The sequence below is a fragment of the Pogoniulus pusillus genome, chromosome 15 (assembly GCF_015220805.1).
Source record: "Pogoniulus pusillus isolate bPogPus1 chromosome 15, bPogPus1.pri, whole genome shotgun sequence".
Classification (NCBI taxonomy): domain Eukaryota; kingdom Metazoa; phylum Chordata; class Aves; order Piciformes; family Lybiidae; genus Pogoniulus; species Pogoniulus pusillus.
The window spans coordinates 21215187-21235124 of NC_087278.1; the positions used below are offsets into that span (position 1 = coordinate 21215187).

At 47.0% G+C, this 19938-nt stretch overlaps 1 protein-coding gene across 16 annotated transcripts in view; it reads left to right on the plus strand.

Annotated features, from left to right (window-relative positions):
- Nucleotides 1-19938, plus strand: part of ERC1 (ELKS/RAB6-interacting/CAST family member 1) — a 317339-nt gene that overhangs the window by 85944 nt on the left and 211457 nt on the right. For all 16 annotated transcript variants that reach the window (XR_010305042.1, XM_064155686.1, XM_064155694.1 and 13 more), the window contains one exon: nucleotides 5308-5475. Coding sequence is in view for 15 of the 16 variants with exons in the window: in XM_064155686.1 (XP_064011756.1) it covers nucleotides 5308-5475 (168 nt within the window). In the remaining variant the exon portion in view is untranslated. The remainder of the gene's footprint in view (nucleotides 1-5307; nucleotides 5476-19938) is intronic.

Consider the following 19938-nt stretch of genomic DNA (forward strand, 5'->3'; position numbering starts at 1 on the left):
CCACCTGGGCACTGCTGGCTCATAGTGAGTCACCTGTCAAGCAATGCTATCAGATTGCTCTCCAAGTCACAACTTCCCAACCTCCCCTCCACAGGTCTGTGGCTTACCATGGGGTTGTTGTTCAGTTGCACACAACTCCCTGCAGCTTTGCTGCCGTTCTCAGTGTGTAAAGGTGTGGTGCTTTGCAGGCTGGATTCAGAAGAAGAAAGATTAAATTGAGTTATACAGGTCCAGGCAGAAATGAAGCAGCAGATAGACAGAGACTGAGAAACTTTATGTTTCTTGGGTTTATATCCCTAAGCAAGGCCAGTGAGCACTATAGACCTGACTGTTATTTCCTTTTCACAGCCAGTGATCTAATTTCTCTCATTAAAATATTCCTATTGGCCTCAAACCAGCACAAAGGGACCTCTTGCCTCTAAGGCTGTGCATTATGGGCTATCATGGTGTTATGATGGGTATTCCAAGGTAAAGGAACAACATTTTCAAGGCTGTGTTTCAATAGGAAATAGGTAAAAAGTTCCCGAATTACATGAGACACAAGTGTCTATCTGAAATTCAAGTGGAGAAGAGCTATAGCATAAGCTTAATCCTTCTGTGCTTGGAATGTGTGAAGATAGCATTGGAATCCCCTAGCTTGGCAAGTTGTAGTGTCGGGAGAAGCCCAAAAGATGGCGCTCATGCACCAATAGGTTGATGGTGTTAAGAGCTAAAGCAGTGCAAAGCAAAGGAGCTGCCAGAGAGGACTGCAGGGCAGCACTGGCACAAAGGTTCCATATTACTCCAGTTCAGGGTGATGAAGCTGGTGAGAGGCCTGGAGCACAGCCCTGTAAGGAGGGGCTAAAGGAGCTGGGGGTGTGCAGCCTGCAGCAGAGGAGGCTCAGGGCAGAGCTCATTGCTGTCTACAACTACCTGCAGGGAGGCTGTAGCCAGGTGGGGTTGGGCTCTTCTGCCAGGCAAGCAGCAACAGAACAAGGGGACAGAGTCTCAAGTTGTGGCAGGGGAGGTCTAGGCTGGCTGTTAGGAGGAAGTTCCTGGCAGAGAGAGTGATTGGCATTGGAATGGGCTGCCCAGGGAGGTGGTGGAGTCACTGTCCCTGGAGGTGTTGAAGCAAAGCCTGGATGAGGCACTCAGTGCCATGGTCTGGTTGATTGTCTATGGTTGGGTGCTAGGTTGGACTGGATGAGCATTGATCAGATCCCCCCTCAGTCTTGTCTTCTCCAGACTAAACAGCCCCAAGGCTCTCAGTCTCTCTTCATCAGCCTTTTAGTCTTCTGTTGAAGAAAACTGCAGGTAGCAAGGGAAAAGTTGTTACGTGTGAAGCCTTTGCCACCTGCCACACCAGAACTACCAACAACAGTGAGCTTCTTGTGGGGCTGTTGAGTGGAGAGGATATTGTGGTTAACTTTTCAGTTTGCTTAAGGACCCTTTAAAATAGCTCTCCAAATGTACAATCTCTTTGTAAACAAAACAAAAAATAAGTCAGTATTTATTTTGGAATGAAGACTTCATCCATATAAAGTTTGTTTTTTTCCCCATGAGCCCTTTAGCTTAGGTCAGTGCCAGAATGCATGTGGCTTGAGGGGGAGGTTAAATTAATCTTTGAGAACATTCCCCTTTATTTTTACGTGCTGGCATGGCTCTGTAATTGGTTTGTTCCTTATGGTGAATACAGATGAATATTCAGTAGAGAAATGAATGCAGTCCCCCAAAGTATTTTATTTGCTCAGAAGATCTCAGAAGAAGATAAAATTCTCTAAGGATCTTTCTTTATTGGAGCCTGCACTGGCAGATTGAAACTGTTAGACTCAAATCAGAGACATTAGGGAATGTTGAGTGAAGAATGTGCAAGTGGGAGCTGGGTGTGTCTAGCAAGACTTGTTGGTACCAGCTACATGAAGACTATGCTCACAGCTGCAAAGGTTAAACTCACCTCCCAGAGCAGAGTAGTGTGTTTGCAGTATTCAGTGTCTTGTGCTAGAGCTTGTGGAGGAGCAGCTGAACTGATCTGTGACCTGAGCAAGCCCTAGAGGTAGTACATTTGTTTTGCATTGAGTTGAGAGAGTGATTTGCTATTGGAATGGGCTGCCCAGGGAGGTGGTGGAGTTGCCATCCCTGGAGGTGTTCAAGCAAAGCCTGGATGAGGCACTTAGTGCCATAGTGTGGTTGATTGGACAGGGCTGGGTGCTAGGTTGGACTGGATGAGCTTGGAGGTCTCTTCCATCCTGGTTGATTCTGTAATTCTATGAGGAACAGGCTGCCCAAGGGGGTTGTGGAGTCTCCTTCACATATTCAAAACTGGCCTGGATATGTTCCTGGGTGATCTGCTCTAGATGATCCTGCTCTGGCAGGTGGATTGGACTGGATGAGCTTTTGAAGTCCCTCCCAACCCCTAACATTCTTTGATTCTGTGATAATCCTAGCAAGAACCAACCAGACTCTGCACAGTCAGATGTGTGCTCCTGGCACCCAGCTTCTGCCCTATGCCATAGTAACATAACCTGATGAAGCTGCCCACGTAACCAGGAGCTGAATGTTCATAACCAATTCACTCTCTTCAACAGATTCTACTGGATATTGCTGTAGCTTGCATATGGAGGTAAAGAGTCAACTCTAACATCATTAATAAGGAGATCAGTGTTCAAAATAGAGAATTAAGTTTTGTGAACTGCCTTCAAAATCAGTCAGCAAACATAGCTTTTAAGTCTTAATTACAGACTATGCCATCAGGGAAACAATTAGTTCTTAATGTTTGTACAATATCTTTGCAAGGTAGTAATAGAAGGTCACAAAACATCCATCCGAGACACAGCAGTCAGGAAAAGGGTCATCAGCACCTCGGGAGCTGTTTGCCTGCTCATTTCCATCTGCAGAGAAAGCCTTGAGCTGACTTTGTTGAAGTTGGCATCAGCTGACTGCCGCAGACCTCACTTCTTGTCACCGTGGGAGGATGCCATACATAAACGGAGCTGACATGAATAAACAAGGGCAGTGTTCTGCCAGGAATAGTGCTAAGGTGATGATTGTGTGTCCTGCCAGCCTTTGAAAAGACTCTTGAAAATGTTTTCTGTGGTTTCCTAGGGAGGGACCTCACACAACTAAACCCAGGAATGCAATTTCTCCCAAATGGGAAGCTAATAGAGAGTTCAAAGAGAAATAATCAATCAGCATTCTGCGGGTACATTTCTGTTTGCAGATGTTCTCTTCTAATACTGTGCCCTGGGTGTCTGGACTGTCTCAAATATTTAGCAGCACAACTCCCTCTTGTGAGGGACAGTTTCAGTTTCCCTGCAAGAATTAATAGAAGTGACTCTCAGCTTTACTATTGGAGACATCCAGAGGAGAGCATAGCTCATCCGTGTGTAAAAGTGCAGGTTCTCCCAAGGAACACGAAGCTCCATCCACCTGCTCAGCTTCTCATTGCGAACCCTAACCATCCTGTAAATCATACCTGTCTGCTGCCTGATGCTCTAACATCACTGCCACACATCCTCCATGTCCCACTTGCTGGGTGAGAGGTCAGGACTGTGATTTTAATAACGTTTGTGTGAGCAAGAAGGCTCCAGACGTGGAGGTGGCAGCAGGATTGCCGTGCTGATGGGAAGAGCAGAGCGGTTCTGTTCCTTGCTGGCAAGGGCTTACTGCTCTGTGTAAAAGGAATCAGACAAAACAGCAAAGGATTTTGAGGACATAATATGTTGTAAGTGTAGAGTCTTGTAGGCAGTTTTTACCATTAGCACCCCAAAATACAGTGGAATTACAGCAGCACATTAAACGTTGCTCAGAATGCCATAAGCATAGCGACTGCCTGAGTTTTCCCTAGCAGGAGTTGTCCGAGTCATCTTTTCACTTCATGTCTCTGCCTCTGCTGTGCAGAAAGACCAAGAAATTCATTGATCACCCTGTTTGCTCTGTGACTGGTGTCCTATAATGGATTCAGCTAACAGAAACTAAATCTGATACTGTCAAATAAGATTAGCAGCCAGGCTGGCAGATTTGAGCCCTGTCTGAATGCTGAGTGGATAGGGGTCAGTGAGTTTCTTTTGGTATCTTGAGCAGGTTGGTGGTGTTGGATTTCGTGTTCCACAATGGGCTCTGAGATTAGTCTGTGCTCTGGGGTGACCTTATTCTTCTCATCAAATTTATATTCAGATAGCTGATTCCTTCTCCCATTTCTTTTGTCTTGTGGGCTCTGTGTTTCATTCGGGTAAGAGAAATACAAGAGGAAAAGGCAAAGCTTCTCAACTTGCACTTTTGGAGTTTGAGGACACCACAGAATTCCCAGAATCTTCCTGTATTTATTGAGGGCATGGGAGCTCTAAGTATGTTTAGGTATCTGAGTTGCACCCACAACACCTTGGACTGCATCATCTGTTCCATTTTCTCTTTGGTTGTAGACTGCAGCCCACTGACAACACAGTGCAGTTAAACTGTCATGGTGTTACCCAAGCCAAAATGTTCTTAGCCCCCCTAAGGTAGCCTTTGATCTGCAGTGGCCACAAAGACCTCTGCTTTCATTCCCTCCAGGCTCAGCTGATAACTCTATTTAAAAGTTAGCCTCTGAAGTTCATTCCTGATCACCAGACATCAGCAGTGTTCCAAACAGAGGGCTCAGTTTGCCTCCCTTTGAGAGGATTTCTGCACAACACTTTGTGTTGGCTTCTGCTTTGAAGAATGAAATTGGAGACTTAGAAGACTGAGTGATGTCAGAAGTATGATTTGGGTGTCAGGCTTAGAGAATTTGGGAATAAACCATTTTCTCTCCTGTTTATCATAGTATAGTATCACAGTATCATCAGGGTTGGAAGAGACCTCACAGATCATCAAGTCCAACCCTTTACCACAGAGCTCAAGGCCAGACCATGGCACCAAGTGCCACGTCCAATCCTGCCTTGAACAGCCCCAGGGACGCGACTCCACCACCTCCCCGGGCAGCCCATTCCAGTGTCCAATGACTCTCTCAGTGAAGAACTTTCTCCTCACCTCCAGCCTAAATCTCCCCTGGTGCAGCCTGAGGCTGTGTCCTCTTGTTCTGGTGCTGGCCACCTGAGAGAAGAGAGCAACCTCCTCCTGGCCACAACCACCCCTCAGGTAGTTGCAGACAGCAATAAGGTCACCCCTGAGCCTTCCACTTCTGATAACTGCTTTGTCATAAGCTTATGTGTGCAGCTCTTTTAAGAGATGAGAGTTTTTCCAGTCTGTTCATCGTTTGACAGCTCTCAGTCCCTGGTGTAAGTGCAGTTAACTTGGCTAAAGTTTCCCTCCATCAGTGCTCCACAAACCCTGTTGCTGCTTGTCCCAATCTAGGTGGATGCGCTGCGATTGCGTCTGGAAGAGAAGGAGACTATGCTAAATAAGAAGACAAAGCAGATTCAGGACATGGCAGAGGAGAAGGGGACTCAAGCAGGAGAGATCCATGACCTCAAGGACATGTTGGAGGTGAAGGAACGCAAAGTTAATGTGCTTCAGAAGAAGGTAAGATTGTAGAGGTCCACGTCAGATACACATCATTGCTGCATCTTCATTCCTGTGTCTGCCAAGAAGTTTCAAGTCATAAAGTTCCAGTCTAAGCCTAGCATTTCCATTTGGGAAATGCATGATTTAGTCTAATAATGGAATGGGAAGGTAGTCAGTGATGGATTTAGCTCAGTTTTATGTTTTGAAGAGAAAAAAACCCAAATAATTTAAAGCTGAAGTTGTTAACCTTTCACTTTTTTTGTGTGTATTGCTTCTGCTTCTCTTAATAGTGAATGAAGTAGGTGTAAAGGGCACAAAAGCTGACTAATTAATCCTTGCACAGCCCCCACCTCCACAGAGCCACTGTGACTGAGGCACAGGGCACTGGGTGACTGACTTCACTGTGTGACTAAATGAAAGGTTGTAGCAGTAGGAGCAATTAGGATGAGTCCTCCATAAGAACTTTGTTAGAAATGCTGTTTTATCACATTATTTCTTGGGGACTGCTTGAAGGTGAACATCAGAGTTAGAATCATAGAATCAACCAGGTTAGAAGAGACCTCCAAGTCCAACCTAGCACCCAGCCCTGTCCAATCAACCAGGCCATGGCACTGAGTGCCTCATCCAGATTTTTTCTGAATGCCTCCAGGGATGGCAGCTCCACCACCTCTCTGGGCAGCCCATTCCAATGCCAATCACTCTCTGCCAACAACTTCCTCCTAACATCCAGCTTAGACCTCCCCTGAGACTGTGTCCCCTTGTTCTGTTGCTGCTTGCCTAGCAGAAGATAGCAACCCCACCTGGCTACAGCCTCCCTTCAGGTAGTTGTAGAGAGCAATGAGGTCTGCCCTGAGCCTCCTCTTCTGCAGGCTGCACACCCCCAGCTCCCTCAGCCTCTCCTCATAGGGTTTGTGTTCCAGGCTCCTCACCAGCTTTGTCTCCCTTCTCTGGACACCTTCCAACATCTCAAAATCTCTCCTGAATTGAGGAGCCCAGAACTGGACACAGCACTCAAGGTGTGGCCTGAGCAGTGCTGAGCACAGGGGCAGAAGAACCTCCCTTGTCCTGCTGCCCACACTGCTCCCGAGCCAGCCCAGGATGCCATTGGCTCTGCTGCCCACCTGGCCACACTGCTGCCTCTTGTTCAGCTACTCTCTACCAGCACTCCCAGGTCCCTCTCTGCCTGGCTGCTCTCAGCCACTCAGTCCCCAGCCTGTAGTGCTGCTTGGGGTTGTTGTGGCCAAAGTGCAGTACGCTGCACTTGGCCTTGTAGCCATGGCCAATTGAGTGATGCCTGTGCTGGGCACTTCTGGGATTTTTTATTTGCTGTGACTGTTTGAGATGTGTAATTACCTATTCTAAGTGACAAGAAATTGTTTGGTGTGGCACCCAGACCTGGCTTGAGTGAAGTTTCTCTGGTGGAAGCAAAACACAAGTGCTTTAAGATGCAGCCTTTACTATTTGGTCTCTGGGTTCGTTGACACAGACACAGCTTGGTTTATGACCTATTGCCATCACTGTTGCATTGATTAAAGGTGGTGAACTAGAAAGTGTAGTTGCTGGTCAGTCTGAAATCCAGATGAAGGAGGTAATGAAGGTCAAATAAAAGACACGGAGGAAGATTAGGAGCAACAAAGGTTGAAAAATTAACATGACAATTGGCATCACTACCGGTAGCCACTAGGCACCAAAATATATTTCCCAGGTTGCTGAGGAAACCACAGACTTCACATTGTAAATTCTGGAATCTTTCCAGTTCTAAAGCTCCTGCAGTGGTGCTGCTTGGTAGCACCTTCATTTGAGACAGCAGAAATGGGGCAGGTGCTGGAAATCAGGAGGCTATAGAAATGAGTTTGAGCTTTATGGCTGAAAACATGATACAAAACTTTAGCCTTGTAGAGCTTCAGGAGTTTAGTTCAGTTTAGTTTTTCTCAGTTCAATCAAAAATGAGTTTTGCATAAAACCTCCTATTAAGTTGTTGAAACTTCAGGCAAGAGGAGAATGTCAGAAAATAGAACAGCAACCGTGCTGGGTGAATTGGATGTCTGAACCTGAAAATCATTAACGTGGGTTTCATTATTCTCTTTGCCACATCTGTCTACCCATGCTGTAGACCAGGATAAAGAGAAGTAGTGGAGGGGGGGGGGAGGAATCAATACTTTGCAATCAAAGCATTTTAAAGAACTAGCATTCAGGACAGATGCTAAGTAACTGTTACCCAGGAAGGCAAAAAAAAATACAAAGCAAAGCAGGGAATCAATCAGCCCTTGCTTTGCAGGGAGGTCATGTTCTGTCTTGAGGAGGGGGGTTTCACACTCCCTCCATTGTGCGACGCAGCTGCAGGCAAATCAAATGCAAGGTTCAGTGGCTGAATGCAGCAGCGGTTTGTTTGGCAGCTCTCTCTGCACTGAGTGATAATTGACCTGTGATAAAGTAAAGGAAGAGCACAGGTTTTGTAATTCTTTTTGTGTGTGTGACACTGCTGACTTGATGGAATTTAAGCTAAAAAAACAAGTCATATTTAGATCCCCTCATGAGGTTCAACAAGACCCAAGTGCAAGGTCCGGCAGCTGGGTCGAGGCAATCCCAAGCACAGATGTAGGCTGGACAGTGACTGGCTGGAGAGCAGCCCTGTGTTCTCAGATGTCTGCTCATTGTCTTACAAAATCAAATCATAGAATCACAGAATGGGCTGGATTGGAAGGGATCTCCAAAGATCATCCAGTCCGACCCCAGCAGGGTCCAGCTCCACTCGGCAGGAACATCCTCAACTAGAGCAGGTTGCCCACAGCCCTGTGCTGCCTCACCTTCAATATCTCCAGGGATGAGCCCAAATCCCCTCCCTAGGCAACCTGTTCCAGTGTTCCATCACCCTCATGGCAAAGAACTTGTTCTTAATATCCAATCTCAATCTGCTCCAGTCTGAAGCCATTGCCCCTGGTCCTGCCCCATCAGGCCTTTGCAAACAGTCTCTCTGCAGCCTTTCTGTAGCCCCCTTCAGGTACTGGCAGGCTGCTATTAGGTCTCCCTGGAGCCTTATCTTCTCCAGGCTGAACACCCCCAGCTCCCTCAGCCTGTCCTCCTAAAAGAGCTGCTCCAAGCCCCTGATCATTTTCATGCCTCTTCTCTGGACCTGTTCCATCAGGTCTGTGTCCTTCCTCTATTGAGGACTTGAGCTGGATGCAGTACTCCAGGTGAGGTCGCCCCAGAGCAGAGCAAAGGGGCAGAATCCCCTCGGTGGATCTGCTGGCAGTGTTGTTCTCATGTGTGCAAAAGATCCCAAGCCAATTTCTTGTTTTGAGATCTAATCATATAAAGAGCATTCTCTCTATTGATACTGGTGCAGTGAAGCAATCTTGTCTGTTGCCCTTAGGAACTTAAGTATTTGATTTTTGGGTGTTGGGTTTTTTTTATGGGGTTTTTGTTCTATTTTGTTGGTTGGTTGATGAGTTTCTAGCTCTGTTTACTGCTGTGGAAAAAATTAAGTTCAAAATTAACTAATAGGAAAAGAGATTTATTTGGAAGAGACCTCCACAGATCAAGTCCAACCCCCTGCCAAAAGCAGAATCACCCAGGGCAGTTTGCACAGGAATGCAGCCAGGTGGGTTTGGAAAGTCTCCAAAGATGGAGACTATGCAACCTCTCTGGGCAGCTTGCTCCAGGGCTCTGGCACCCTCACTCTAAAGAAGTTTCTCCTCATGTTGAGGTGAAACCTTTTATGCTCCAGTTTGTATCCATTGCTCCTTGGCTTATTGCTGTGCAATACCAAAAAGAGCTTGGCCCTCTCTGCTTGACACCCACCCCTCAGATGTTTATAGATATTGATCAGATCTCCTCTCAGCCTTCTCTTCTCCAGACTAGACAGCCCCAGGGCTCTCAGTCTCTTTCTATAGGGTGGATGCTGAAGTTCCCCACTCATCCTAATAGCTCTCTGTTGGACTCTCTCCAGCAGATCCTTGTCTCTCCTGAACTAAGCAGCCCAAAACGGGACACAGTATTCCAGGTGTGGTCTCATCAGGGCAGAGCAGAGGAGAAGAACCTCTGTAGCCCTGCTGGCCACACTTTTCTAGGTGCCCTTTTCTTTTCACTTATTGCTGACATTTTAAAACCAAAGCCTTGATGTGGCGCTGGGCAGCTTGATTTAGTTGTGTCACCCTGCTGACTGCAGGGACATTGGACAAGACAACTTTTGAGGATCTTTTCCAACCCAATGCAATCTGTGAAGCTGTGAGAGTACAGTCTGTGGTTGAGTTCTTTCTCCCCCCCAAAGTAATGAATATCCACTCCTCCTTTTAGCTAGGCACATTCAAATGAAGAAACAAAACAGGACAGGGCTGGGGGGTTAGCAGTGTTAGTTGCTGTTGTAGCTGGCTAATGTAGGAGTTTAAACGTTGCTGTAAGGCTGTCACCCAAGATGGATAGCAATAGCAAAGTTACAGGCAAACACCACTGCAGTTGCTGCAGTTATCTGCTCCAGTGCTCCAGAAAACCAAAAGAGCCACTCAGCAAATCTGTCATCCACAGAAGGAATCTTTGCTTTTCCCTATCCCTCGAGGAGCAGCAGTTTGTTTTAATACGAGGTCCTTCTTGTGCCTCGAGATAACTCCTTGATGGGCAAGATGGAACATTACTCATAGGTAGTGGGATTGACAAATTTTGGCTTCTTGAAGGGATCTGGGAAAGCAGCCAAGTGTGGGGCCTCCTGGCTTCATTATAAATTAAGTGTAGTCTTTCTGGCAAGATAAAGCTAATAAGCTTTGTTGGTGCATTCACAGCCATAGTAGAGCAATAGAGAGGCAGGGGAAGCAAGAGTGTGTGCCATCTTTGGTGTTGCTTACACCAGTCTTCCTCACAGGGACTTTTTGTTGCTCTCTGGCTTGCAAGATTTCACCATTTCCAATGCTTTGGTCACCAGATAGGCAGGAATTTTCCACCCCTGGGGGGAGTTGTCTGAGCTGTGTCTGGAACAGGCATTAGTGGTTGTGTTAGCCAACTTAGGGATCTTCACTAGAACAAGGAAGGAGTAATATTTTTCAGTTTAAATCAATAATTTCCTGGATTCAAGAGTGAATTTTGAATCCACTAGGCTAAAAAGTCATCCAAGCCAGGTCTCTGCACAGTATTTATAGAGTCCTGAAGAGTGTCATAAAGCACAAGTACATAAATAACTTTCCAGCCTGTGACTTCACTTAGCCAAAGGGTAAGAAAGCTGGGCAGCATGAAGTAGTGTCACCAGGAGAAACTAAGATCACCTTGGCCCAGAACAGCATGCATTTGATAATCAGGATGTTCCTCTGCAAGAGGAAAGCCTTACATATCTCCCAGCAGAGATGGGTGGAGGACAGCTTGAAACATAGAACTTCTGGATAAAGAGGACCACTCTCCATCACTCCAGTCTGTCTTTTCAGTAGAAATTGGAGTACTGATTTGCCTAAAGCAACATTTGATATGAAATGAGAAGGCACCAAATGATGCTGCTGATGTAATCTGTTTGGTTCTTAAGTTGTTTATTTTTGGGGTGGGTTGTTCTTGAGCACAGACCATGAGAGGATTGTGTTTGAGAGTTTGCTGTTTTGTCACTTAGAATCATAGAACAGCCAGGGTTGGAAGGGACCACAAGGAGCAGCCAGTTCCAACTCCCCTGCCGTGGCCAGGGACACCCTACCCTAGAGCAGGCTGCACACAGCCTCATCCAGCCTGCCCTTAAACACCTCCAGCCATGGGGCCTCAACCACCTCCCTGAGCAACCCATTCCAGCTTCTCACCACTCTCATGCTCAACAACTTCCTCCTCATGGTCATTCTGACTCTCCCCACCTCCAGCTTTGCTCCATTCCCCCCAGTCCTGTCATTCCCTGAGAGCCTGAAAAGTCCTTCCCCAGCTTTTCTGTAGGCCCCCTTCAGATACTGAAAGTCTGCAGTAAGGTCTCCTCTCTTCTCACTGTGTTCTGTCTGAAATCTTTAATGATAACTAAGTACTGATACCTAAAGTTAGTGATAGCTGAATACTGAAGACTACAAACACACACTCTTGTGTTTAGTATTTACAGTAGGACTTCCTAATCCCATCCTTTCATCACTTCATGTCCTTTCCAGGGGAATGGAATGGGACAATGACAGTTGACTTCTAGGCTGGATGTTAGGAGGGAGTTGTTGGCAGACAGAGTGATTGGCATTGGAATGGGCTGCCCATGGAGGTGGTGGAGTGGCTGTGCCTGGAGGTGTTCAAGCAAAGCCTGGCTGGGGCACTTAGTGCCATGGTCTGGTTGACTGGCCAGGGCTGGGTGCTAGGTTGGACTGGCTGAGCTTGGAGGTGTCTTCTAACCTGGTTGATTCTATGACTGGGCATGTTTGACACGACACTGAGAGTAGAAGCATCACTCCTTTCCAGAGCCCTCCCCTCTGCTTCAGGGCACTTTTACCATACAGTATTTCTTTGAGCATCTTAATAAATCACTGATTTGGACAAAGTAATTCAGGGTCTGAATCTAAGTCTCATTTAAAATCTTTGCTCAAGTAGTACAACCTTCTGCTTGAGTGATCCTAAATGACAATGTAAATGGAGTTCAGTTTGCTGTGAGGATTTGCTTTATAGTCAGCATTAAATCCCATGTTCCCATCTTTTGGTCTGCCTCAATCAATGTTTAGTCTTTTCTCATCCCTCATTTCCATTCTTAGGTATGTCAGTGCTGTGATGCAGCCATTCATTTCCTCATGTCTTTTCTTGTCACCCTTGTTCCTGTAATGACAGTGTGATCTGTGGCACTCTACTCTGTATGTATCTAAGCAGGGAAGTGTCACTACTTACATTATCCTTAGCCTGTGCAGAACCAAAATCCACAGCTAAAGCAAGTCAGGAAAAACAGCATCAGCATTCCTGAGTGTATGAAGGAGTTGGGCTTTTCCTTAGTTTGAACATTTAGCTACCATCAAGATGAAAATATTCCAAGTTGTATTTTTGCTGTAATGAACTTACCTAAATCAAGCCTGTTGTGATGGTTTGGGTGTTACCACCTCCCCACACACACTTAAGAAGAATCACCCAGACTAGACTCAGCCCATCTGGGAATTAGAGAATGAAGCTTTATATTTACAGCTTAACACAAGTTACAAGCAGATAGTTACAATAGACCTACAGCTATAGGCAGAAATAGACAAGTTAAAAAGAAGTACCACAGCCCTCCCAGAAACCAGAGTCCCCAGGAGGGGCTCCCAGCCACCCTTCCACCTTCTTCCTACCCCTCTGCCTTACCCCAGACTTTGCCTTACATTCAAAGTGAGTTTGGAAGGTTGGCCAGGGGGGTTAGGAAGCAGAGGGGTTAGTCACACAGACTCAGGTTAGGTTAGAGAGAGAAGTGCAGCCCAAAAGTCAGAGAGAGACTCTGCCTTACTTATGTTTGTGTTCTTGTTCTTATCCATCTCAGCAAGCCTATGAGTGAAGCAGCCATCACCATTGGTTCCTTTTCACAGCCTAGCATCTAATTCTTCTCACCAAAACATCCCAGCTAGGCTCAAACTAGCACACTTCTGCACGTTTATGGTCAGAGTATTTTCTGGGAATTGGAGCAGGAGAGAGCAAATGTCCCCAGAATAGTTGGGGCTATTTCCACTGGACTGGAAATCCATTTGTATTTGGTAGGTGCTAGGAGTAAAGCTTCTAGAGAGCAAAGTCACAGAGATTGCTTCACACTGGCAGGACACAGCTGAAAGGAGAATTAGCATGGTGGGGTTAGACCAGGCTGGATTTCAACACAATAGATGTAATCCATAATTAGATTGTGAAACAAATTGCCAGATTGTTTCAATTATGCTTCTCAGTACAAGAGACCTTTTAGCATACGTGAAATAAATGAGGAGTCTGTAAACTTAGTGCTTCATCAAAGAGGGTGTGATGGTTTGGGAGTTACCCACCTCCCCCACTCTTATGAAATCACCCAGATTTGACTCAGCCAGCTGGAAGTTAAGGAATGAAGCTTTATATTCACAGCTTAGCACAAGTTACAAGCAGATAGTTATAGTATCTACAGAAATAGACAAGTTAAAGGTAATACAGAAACACAGCAGCCCTGCCAGAAACCAGAATCCCCAGGAGGGGCTCCCAACCACCCTTCCACCTTCTTTCCACCCCTCTGCCTTACCCCAGAGTCTGCCTAACATGCAAGGTGAGGTTGGAGGATCAGCAAGGGAGAGTTAGAAGCATCATTGGTTGGGTTACACAGCCAGAGCTCAGGAAGAAAATCACAGGCACTGACTCTGATAGATAGAGACTTTCACACACTATGTCTTACCTGTGTTTGTGTCCTTGTTTTTATCCATCTCAGCAAGCCTATGAATGAAGCAGACATCAGCAGTGTTTTTATCCATCTCAGCAAGCCTATGAATGAAGCAGACATCAGCATTGTTTGCTTCTCACACCCTAGAATCTATTTTTTCTCACTAAAATATTCCAGTTAGCCTCAAACTAGCACAGAGGAGAAGCAGAGTCTAAATGAGTTTGGTTTGTAATTTATGATGGCACCGTTGAGGTTTGAATTACTTGGGTAAATGGAAATGTTGCAGTCAAGTTGGAACCAGGAAATTGTCTTAATGAAGAATCCAGGTTGATGTCCTGTCAGTGATAGATACTGGATGCATTCTCTTACCTGATGAATGCCAGCAAAACCAAGGCATCACTCAGTGAAGCCTTAGGAGAAAACCAGAAAAGGACATTTTTGTAGGGATGATGTAATTAACCAGATGTACTTAACCAGCTGGCTCATAGATTGCCAGAACAGATCTCTTGTGAGAGATTTTTATACTTCTGTTATTTAAAGTATTGCCCACTCATATTTAAAGCTTGTATGCTTCAAGTTGCTGTCTACAAGTACCTGAAGAGAGGCTGTAGCCAGGTGGGGGTTGGCCTTTTCTCCCAGGCAACCAGCAATAGAACAAAGGGACACAGTCTCAAGTTGTGCCAGGGTAGGTCTAGGCTGGATGTTAGGAGGAAGTTGTTGTCAGAGAGAGTGATTGGCATTGGAATGGGCTGCCTAGGGAGGTGGTGGAGTCACCATCCCTGGAGGTGTTGAAGCGAAGCGTGGCTGGGGCACTTAGTGCCATGGTCTAGATGACTGGCTAGGGCTGGGTGCTAGGTTGGACTGGATTAACTTGGAGGTCTCTCCCAACCTGGTTGATTCTGTGATTCCGTGATAAGACATAACCAGAATCAGCAGGTTGAGAAGATTGCCTCCCCTTGCACCTCACTTGTATTGGCCAGTGTCCATGGGAGGTGTTACAGTTCAAAGACTCTGCTTTTGACTAGCTTGGGCTATTAATACTATTGAACCTCCTCAGAATCAAGCAGTTTCATAACTAAGTTGAACTCTACAGTGTAAGGATAGAAGCCATTGCTAATGTGTAGGTTTTTCCTAAGCAGGTGCTTTGAAACTCTGACAATGCTTAAAAATATTTACATTGGCTCTCCTGAAATTGAGATCTCTGAGTCATCTATCAACTCATAGGATCACAAATCATAGAATCGACCAGGTTGGAAGAGACCTCCAAGCTCAGCCACTCCAACCTAGCACCCAGCCCTAGCCAGTCAACTAGACCATGGCACTAAGTGCCTCATCCAGTCTTTTCTTGATCACCTCCAGGGATGGTGACTCCACCACCTCCCTGGGCAGCCCATTCCAATGCCAATCACTCTCTCTGACAACAACTTCCTCCTAACATCCAGCCTAGACCTCCCCTGCCACAGCTTGAGACTGTGTCCCCTTGTTCTGTTGCTGGGTGCCTGGCAGAAGAGCCCAACCCCACCTGGCTACAGCTTCCCTTCAGGGAGTTGTAGCCAGCAATGAGCTCTGCCCTGAGCCTCCTCTGCTGCAGGCTGCACACCCCCAGCTCCCTCAGCCTCTCCTCAAAGGGCTGTGCTCCAGGCCCCTCACCAGCCTTGTTGCCCTCCTGTGGACACCTTCCAGCATCTCAACATCTCTCTTGAATTGAGGAGCCCAGAACTGGACACAGCACTCAAGGTGTGGCCTGAGCAGTGCTGAGCACAGGGGCAGAATAACCTCCCTTGTCCTGCTGCCCACACTGCTCCTGATCCAGGCCAGGATGCCATTGCTGCTACATGGTAGTAGTATTTTGAGAATATGGTTTGAAACACCTGATTTAAATACTATTTGGTGTAGGGAACATGACAGCACAGAGGAGAATTCTCTCCTGTTCAGAAGACACCATCATTCCAATTCAGTTTCTGGTGACTGCTCTTGTTAGTTCTGCTTTGCAGTGATCTCTCAGGAAAGTGCTGCTAAGAAAGGAGCTCAAAAGGAAACAAAGGAATGGGAAGAAATGTCCTTAGGGATTCTTTATGTAGACATAGATGAGCTATTTTTCTGGCTGACATAAATCTACATACAGAGCACCTTTGTATGAAAAAGCACTGGAAAGAGGGTAGTGGTTTGCATCAGTGTCAGTTATTTGTTGCTTTTTCACCCAAGGTAGAAAATAATTAACTGTCTATATGAGCTGACTCAAGTGTTGTTGCAGCAGCACTTTTCCCTGCATGCCATTCTTCTCTCAAGTCAACCTTGTTGCATAAGTCTGTGTGCAAAGTCAGGTCAGGAATAAAGCATTAACTGCAGGAGGTGTCCTCCGATTCCTAGATGGTTTTTAAGCTTTGTTTTCTCTGCCTGCAGATTTCATTGAATCACAAAATGTTAGAGGTTAGAAGGGACCCCAAAATCTCATCCAGTCCAATCCCCCTGCCAGAGCAGGGTCACCTAGAGCAGATCACACAGGAACACATCCAGACGAGTTCTGAATATCTCCAGAAGAGACTCCACAACCCCCCTGGGCAGCCTGTTCCAGGCTTCTGTCACCCTTGCAATGAAAATGTCTTTCCTCATGTTTCTTCCTCTAGAAGCAGTAGCAGTGTGCCTGTTTGTGGTCCATACCTCTATGTGCTCAAGTAGCAAAGAGAGCCAATGGCATCCTGGCCTGGTTCAGAAACAGTGTGGCCAGCAGGACAAGGGAGGTTACTCTGCCCCTGCACTCAGCACTGCTCAGGCCACACTTTGAGTGCTGTGTCCAGTTCTGGGCTCCTCCATTCAAGAGAGATGTTGAGGTGCTGGAAGGTGTCCACAGGAGGGCGCCAAAGCTGGTGAGGGGCCTGGAGCACAGCCCTGTGAGGAGAGGCTGAGGGAGCTGGGGGTGTGCAGCCTGCAGCAGAGGAGGCTCAGGGCAGAGCTCATTGCTGTCTACAACTCCCTGAAGGGAAGCTGTAGCCAGGTGGGGTTGGGCTCTTCTGCCAGGCAAGCAGCAACAGAAGAAGGGGACACAGTGTGAAGTTGTGCTGGGGGAGGTTTAGGCTGGATTTTAGGAAGAAGCTCTTCACAAGAGTGATTGGCATTGGAATGGGCTGCTCAGGGAGGTGTTTAAGAGGAGGTTGGATGAAGTACTCAGTGCCATGGTTTAGTTAATGAGAGGGTTTTAGGTGCTAGGTTGGACTCGCTGATCTCCAAGTGCCATGGTTTAGTTCATTAGAAGTTGTGGGGTGATAGCTTGGGCTCGATCTCGAAGGTCTTTCCCAGCCTGGTTAATTCTGTGATTCTATGAGGGACTTTTCCAACCTGGTTAATTCTTTGATTCTGTGACCTTGGTGGGTATTAAAGTAGATGCATCTTGGTTAAATCCTTGGGCTGTTTTTAATTTCAATTTTCTTGGGGTTGTCAGTGAGATTTCCAGAAAGTAGAATGCTTCCTTGCCTTTGGAGCAGAATGCTAGAGGAGGCTTCTCTTGCTTCTGCTCCTGTGCTTCAGGGCTGGAAAGCAAAATAATTACTTCCACACAACTAGGAATAAATCACCCAGGCTGAAACATGACAGTGCTTGACAACTGGTAAGCTGAAAAAAAACAGGAGTTCAGTAAATCATTAGTGCTGAGGAAATTGGCATGCAGAGCAGGGCAGTCCAGGGCAGGAGGAGGTACCTTTCCAGTAAGCTTCATGTGGCTGATTTATCTATGGACTGCTCTGTGTGCACTGCAAGATCAAAGATTATTGATCATAGAATCATAGAGTCAGCCAGGTTGGAAGAGACCTCTAAGCTCATCCAGTCCAGCCTAGCACCCAGCCCTGGCCAATCAACCAGACCATGGTACTAAGTGCCCCAGCTGGGCTTGGCTTCAACACCTCCAGGGATGGTGACTCCACCACCTCCCTGGGCAGCCCATTCCAATGCCAATCACTCTGTCTGACAACAACTTCCTCCTAACATCCAGCCTAGACCTCCCCTGGCACAACTTGAGACTGTGTCCCCTTGTTCTGTTGCTGCTTGCACCTGGCTACAGCCTCCCTTCAGGGAGTTGCAGACAGCAATGAGCTCTGCCCTGAGCCTCCTCTTCTGCAGGCTGCACACCCCCAGCTCCCTCAGCCTCTCCTCACAGGGCTGTGCTCCAGGCCCCTCACCAGCTCTGTCACCCTTCTCTGGACACCTTCCAGCACCTCCACATCTCTCTTGTATTGTGGTGCCCAGAACTGAAGACAATACTCAATGTGTGGCCTCACCAAAGCTGAGTACAAGGGGACAGTCACCTGCCTACATGTCTGTTATGGTTTTTTGTAGTCTAAAGGTTGTGCCCTTGTTTGGGTTCATCAATTATTTGGCCATGCAGAAGGCACAGTTGTAGGTAGACTGAGGGCTTATAAGTAGTGCCTAAATGTAACTTAGAACACTTCATTGTACCTCCTGTTCCCTGGCTGACAGAACCCTGCCACCTCTCATCACTCCAGCCTGAAAGCCATGCCTGTAGGCCAAGTCATAGAATGGTTTTGGTTGGGAGGGACCTCAAAGCTTATCCAGTTCCAACCTCCAGCCATAGGCAGGGACACCTCCCTCTAGAACAGGTCACTCAAGGCCTCTTCCACCCTGGTCCTGAACACCTCCAGGGAGGTTGTGGAGCACAGAAGCACCCAACGTGATCAAAGACCACGTTGGGTGCTTCTGTGCTCCACAACCTCCCTGGGCAACCTGTGCCAGTGTCTCACCTCCCTCACTGGAAAGAACTTCTTCCTGACATCCAGTTTCAATCTCCCCTCTATCAGCTTAAACCCATTCCTCCTCACCCTGTCATTACAAGCCCTTGTCAGTAGTCCCTCCCCAGCCTTCCTATAGGTCCCCTTCAGATACTGAAAGTCCACTCCAAGGTCTCCTCGAAGCCTTCACTTCTCCAGCAGACAGGTTCCCAATTCCTACACATTACCTTTCCGTACTTTCAGATGTAAGAATGTGCATGTGCAGTGGGAAGGTGCAGCACCCATATGTCACCCAGCTCTTACCTTGCTCTGCCCCCAGCAAACTGTGATTGCAGCAGGAAAATGCATGCTGCCCTTGTGCAAATGCTTTTGCTGCCTCAGCAAGCATCTTAATGCATGGTGAAGCTGAATTACTTCACTGTCTCTGGTGTGTGGTTTGCTCCCAGCACAAAGTCACTCTGCACTAGCCCCTCTTTAGCCAGATGGAGCCTTTGCTTGAGTGTTTTGCCTCCTGAAGAAAACAGGAGGCTAAGAATAGCTCAGGCTTCTTTGTAGTGTATTTTCATGGTTGGCTGTCCAAACAGCCAGTCTGTCTAGACAGCTGACGGCACTGCAAGCTCATAAGGTTAAAAGAAGCCACGTAGGCTACTCTTGGGATGTCACAGGAGACCTTCTCAGGCAGAGCTGGAGCTCCATGGGCTACAAGCTCATGCTGACAAGGCATTGAGCAATTGCTGTGAGTGCCTAACGAAGAACTTTCAATTCTTACAGTTATTATTTCTGAGTGACATGATCTGTCGCTGCCTCGGGGGTGTTTTTGGTTAAAGTTTGGCTTGTGGTGCCATTTGAGTGCTGCTCAAATTGGAAGTATGACTTGGAGGCCTGATACTTCCTTTTTGGTTTGGTTTCTTTTTAATAGAAAGTAGTGACAAAACCAAGCTTAATTCCAGTCTGTTTTGTAACAGCAGTTAAGCTCCGCACAGTTCTTGTGCTGTCAGGAGGACAGGGGTGGTATAAAAAGCTAGCTGCCAAGTTTACATGTGCTTACCTAAGATTTCTTAACATCATCTTTTTTGTTATGTCAGCAGACTCCTTCCATAGCCACAGTTTCCAGAGGAACATTAGGGCTGTGGCTAGCCTGATCTAGGGTAGGGTGTCCCTGTCCATGGCAGGGAATCATGGAATCATAGAATCAACCAGGTTGGAAGAGACCTCCAAGATCATCCAGTCCAACCTAGCACCCAGCCCTGTCCAGTCATCTAGACCATGGCACTAAGTGCCCCAGGCAGGCTTTGCTTGAGTACCTCCAGGGACGGTGACTCCACCACCTCCCTGGGCAGCCCATTCCAATGCCAATCACTCTCTCTGCCAACAGCTTCCTCCTGACATCCAGCCTAGACCTCCCCTGGCACAACTTCACACTGTGTCCCCTTGTTCTGCTGCTGCTTGCCTGGGAGAAGAGCCCAACCC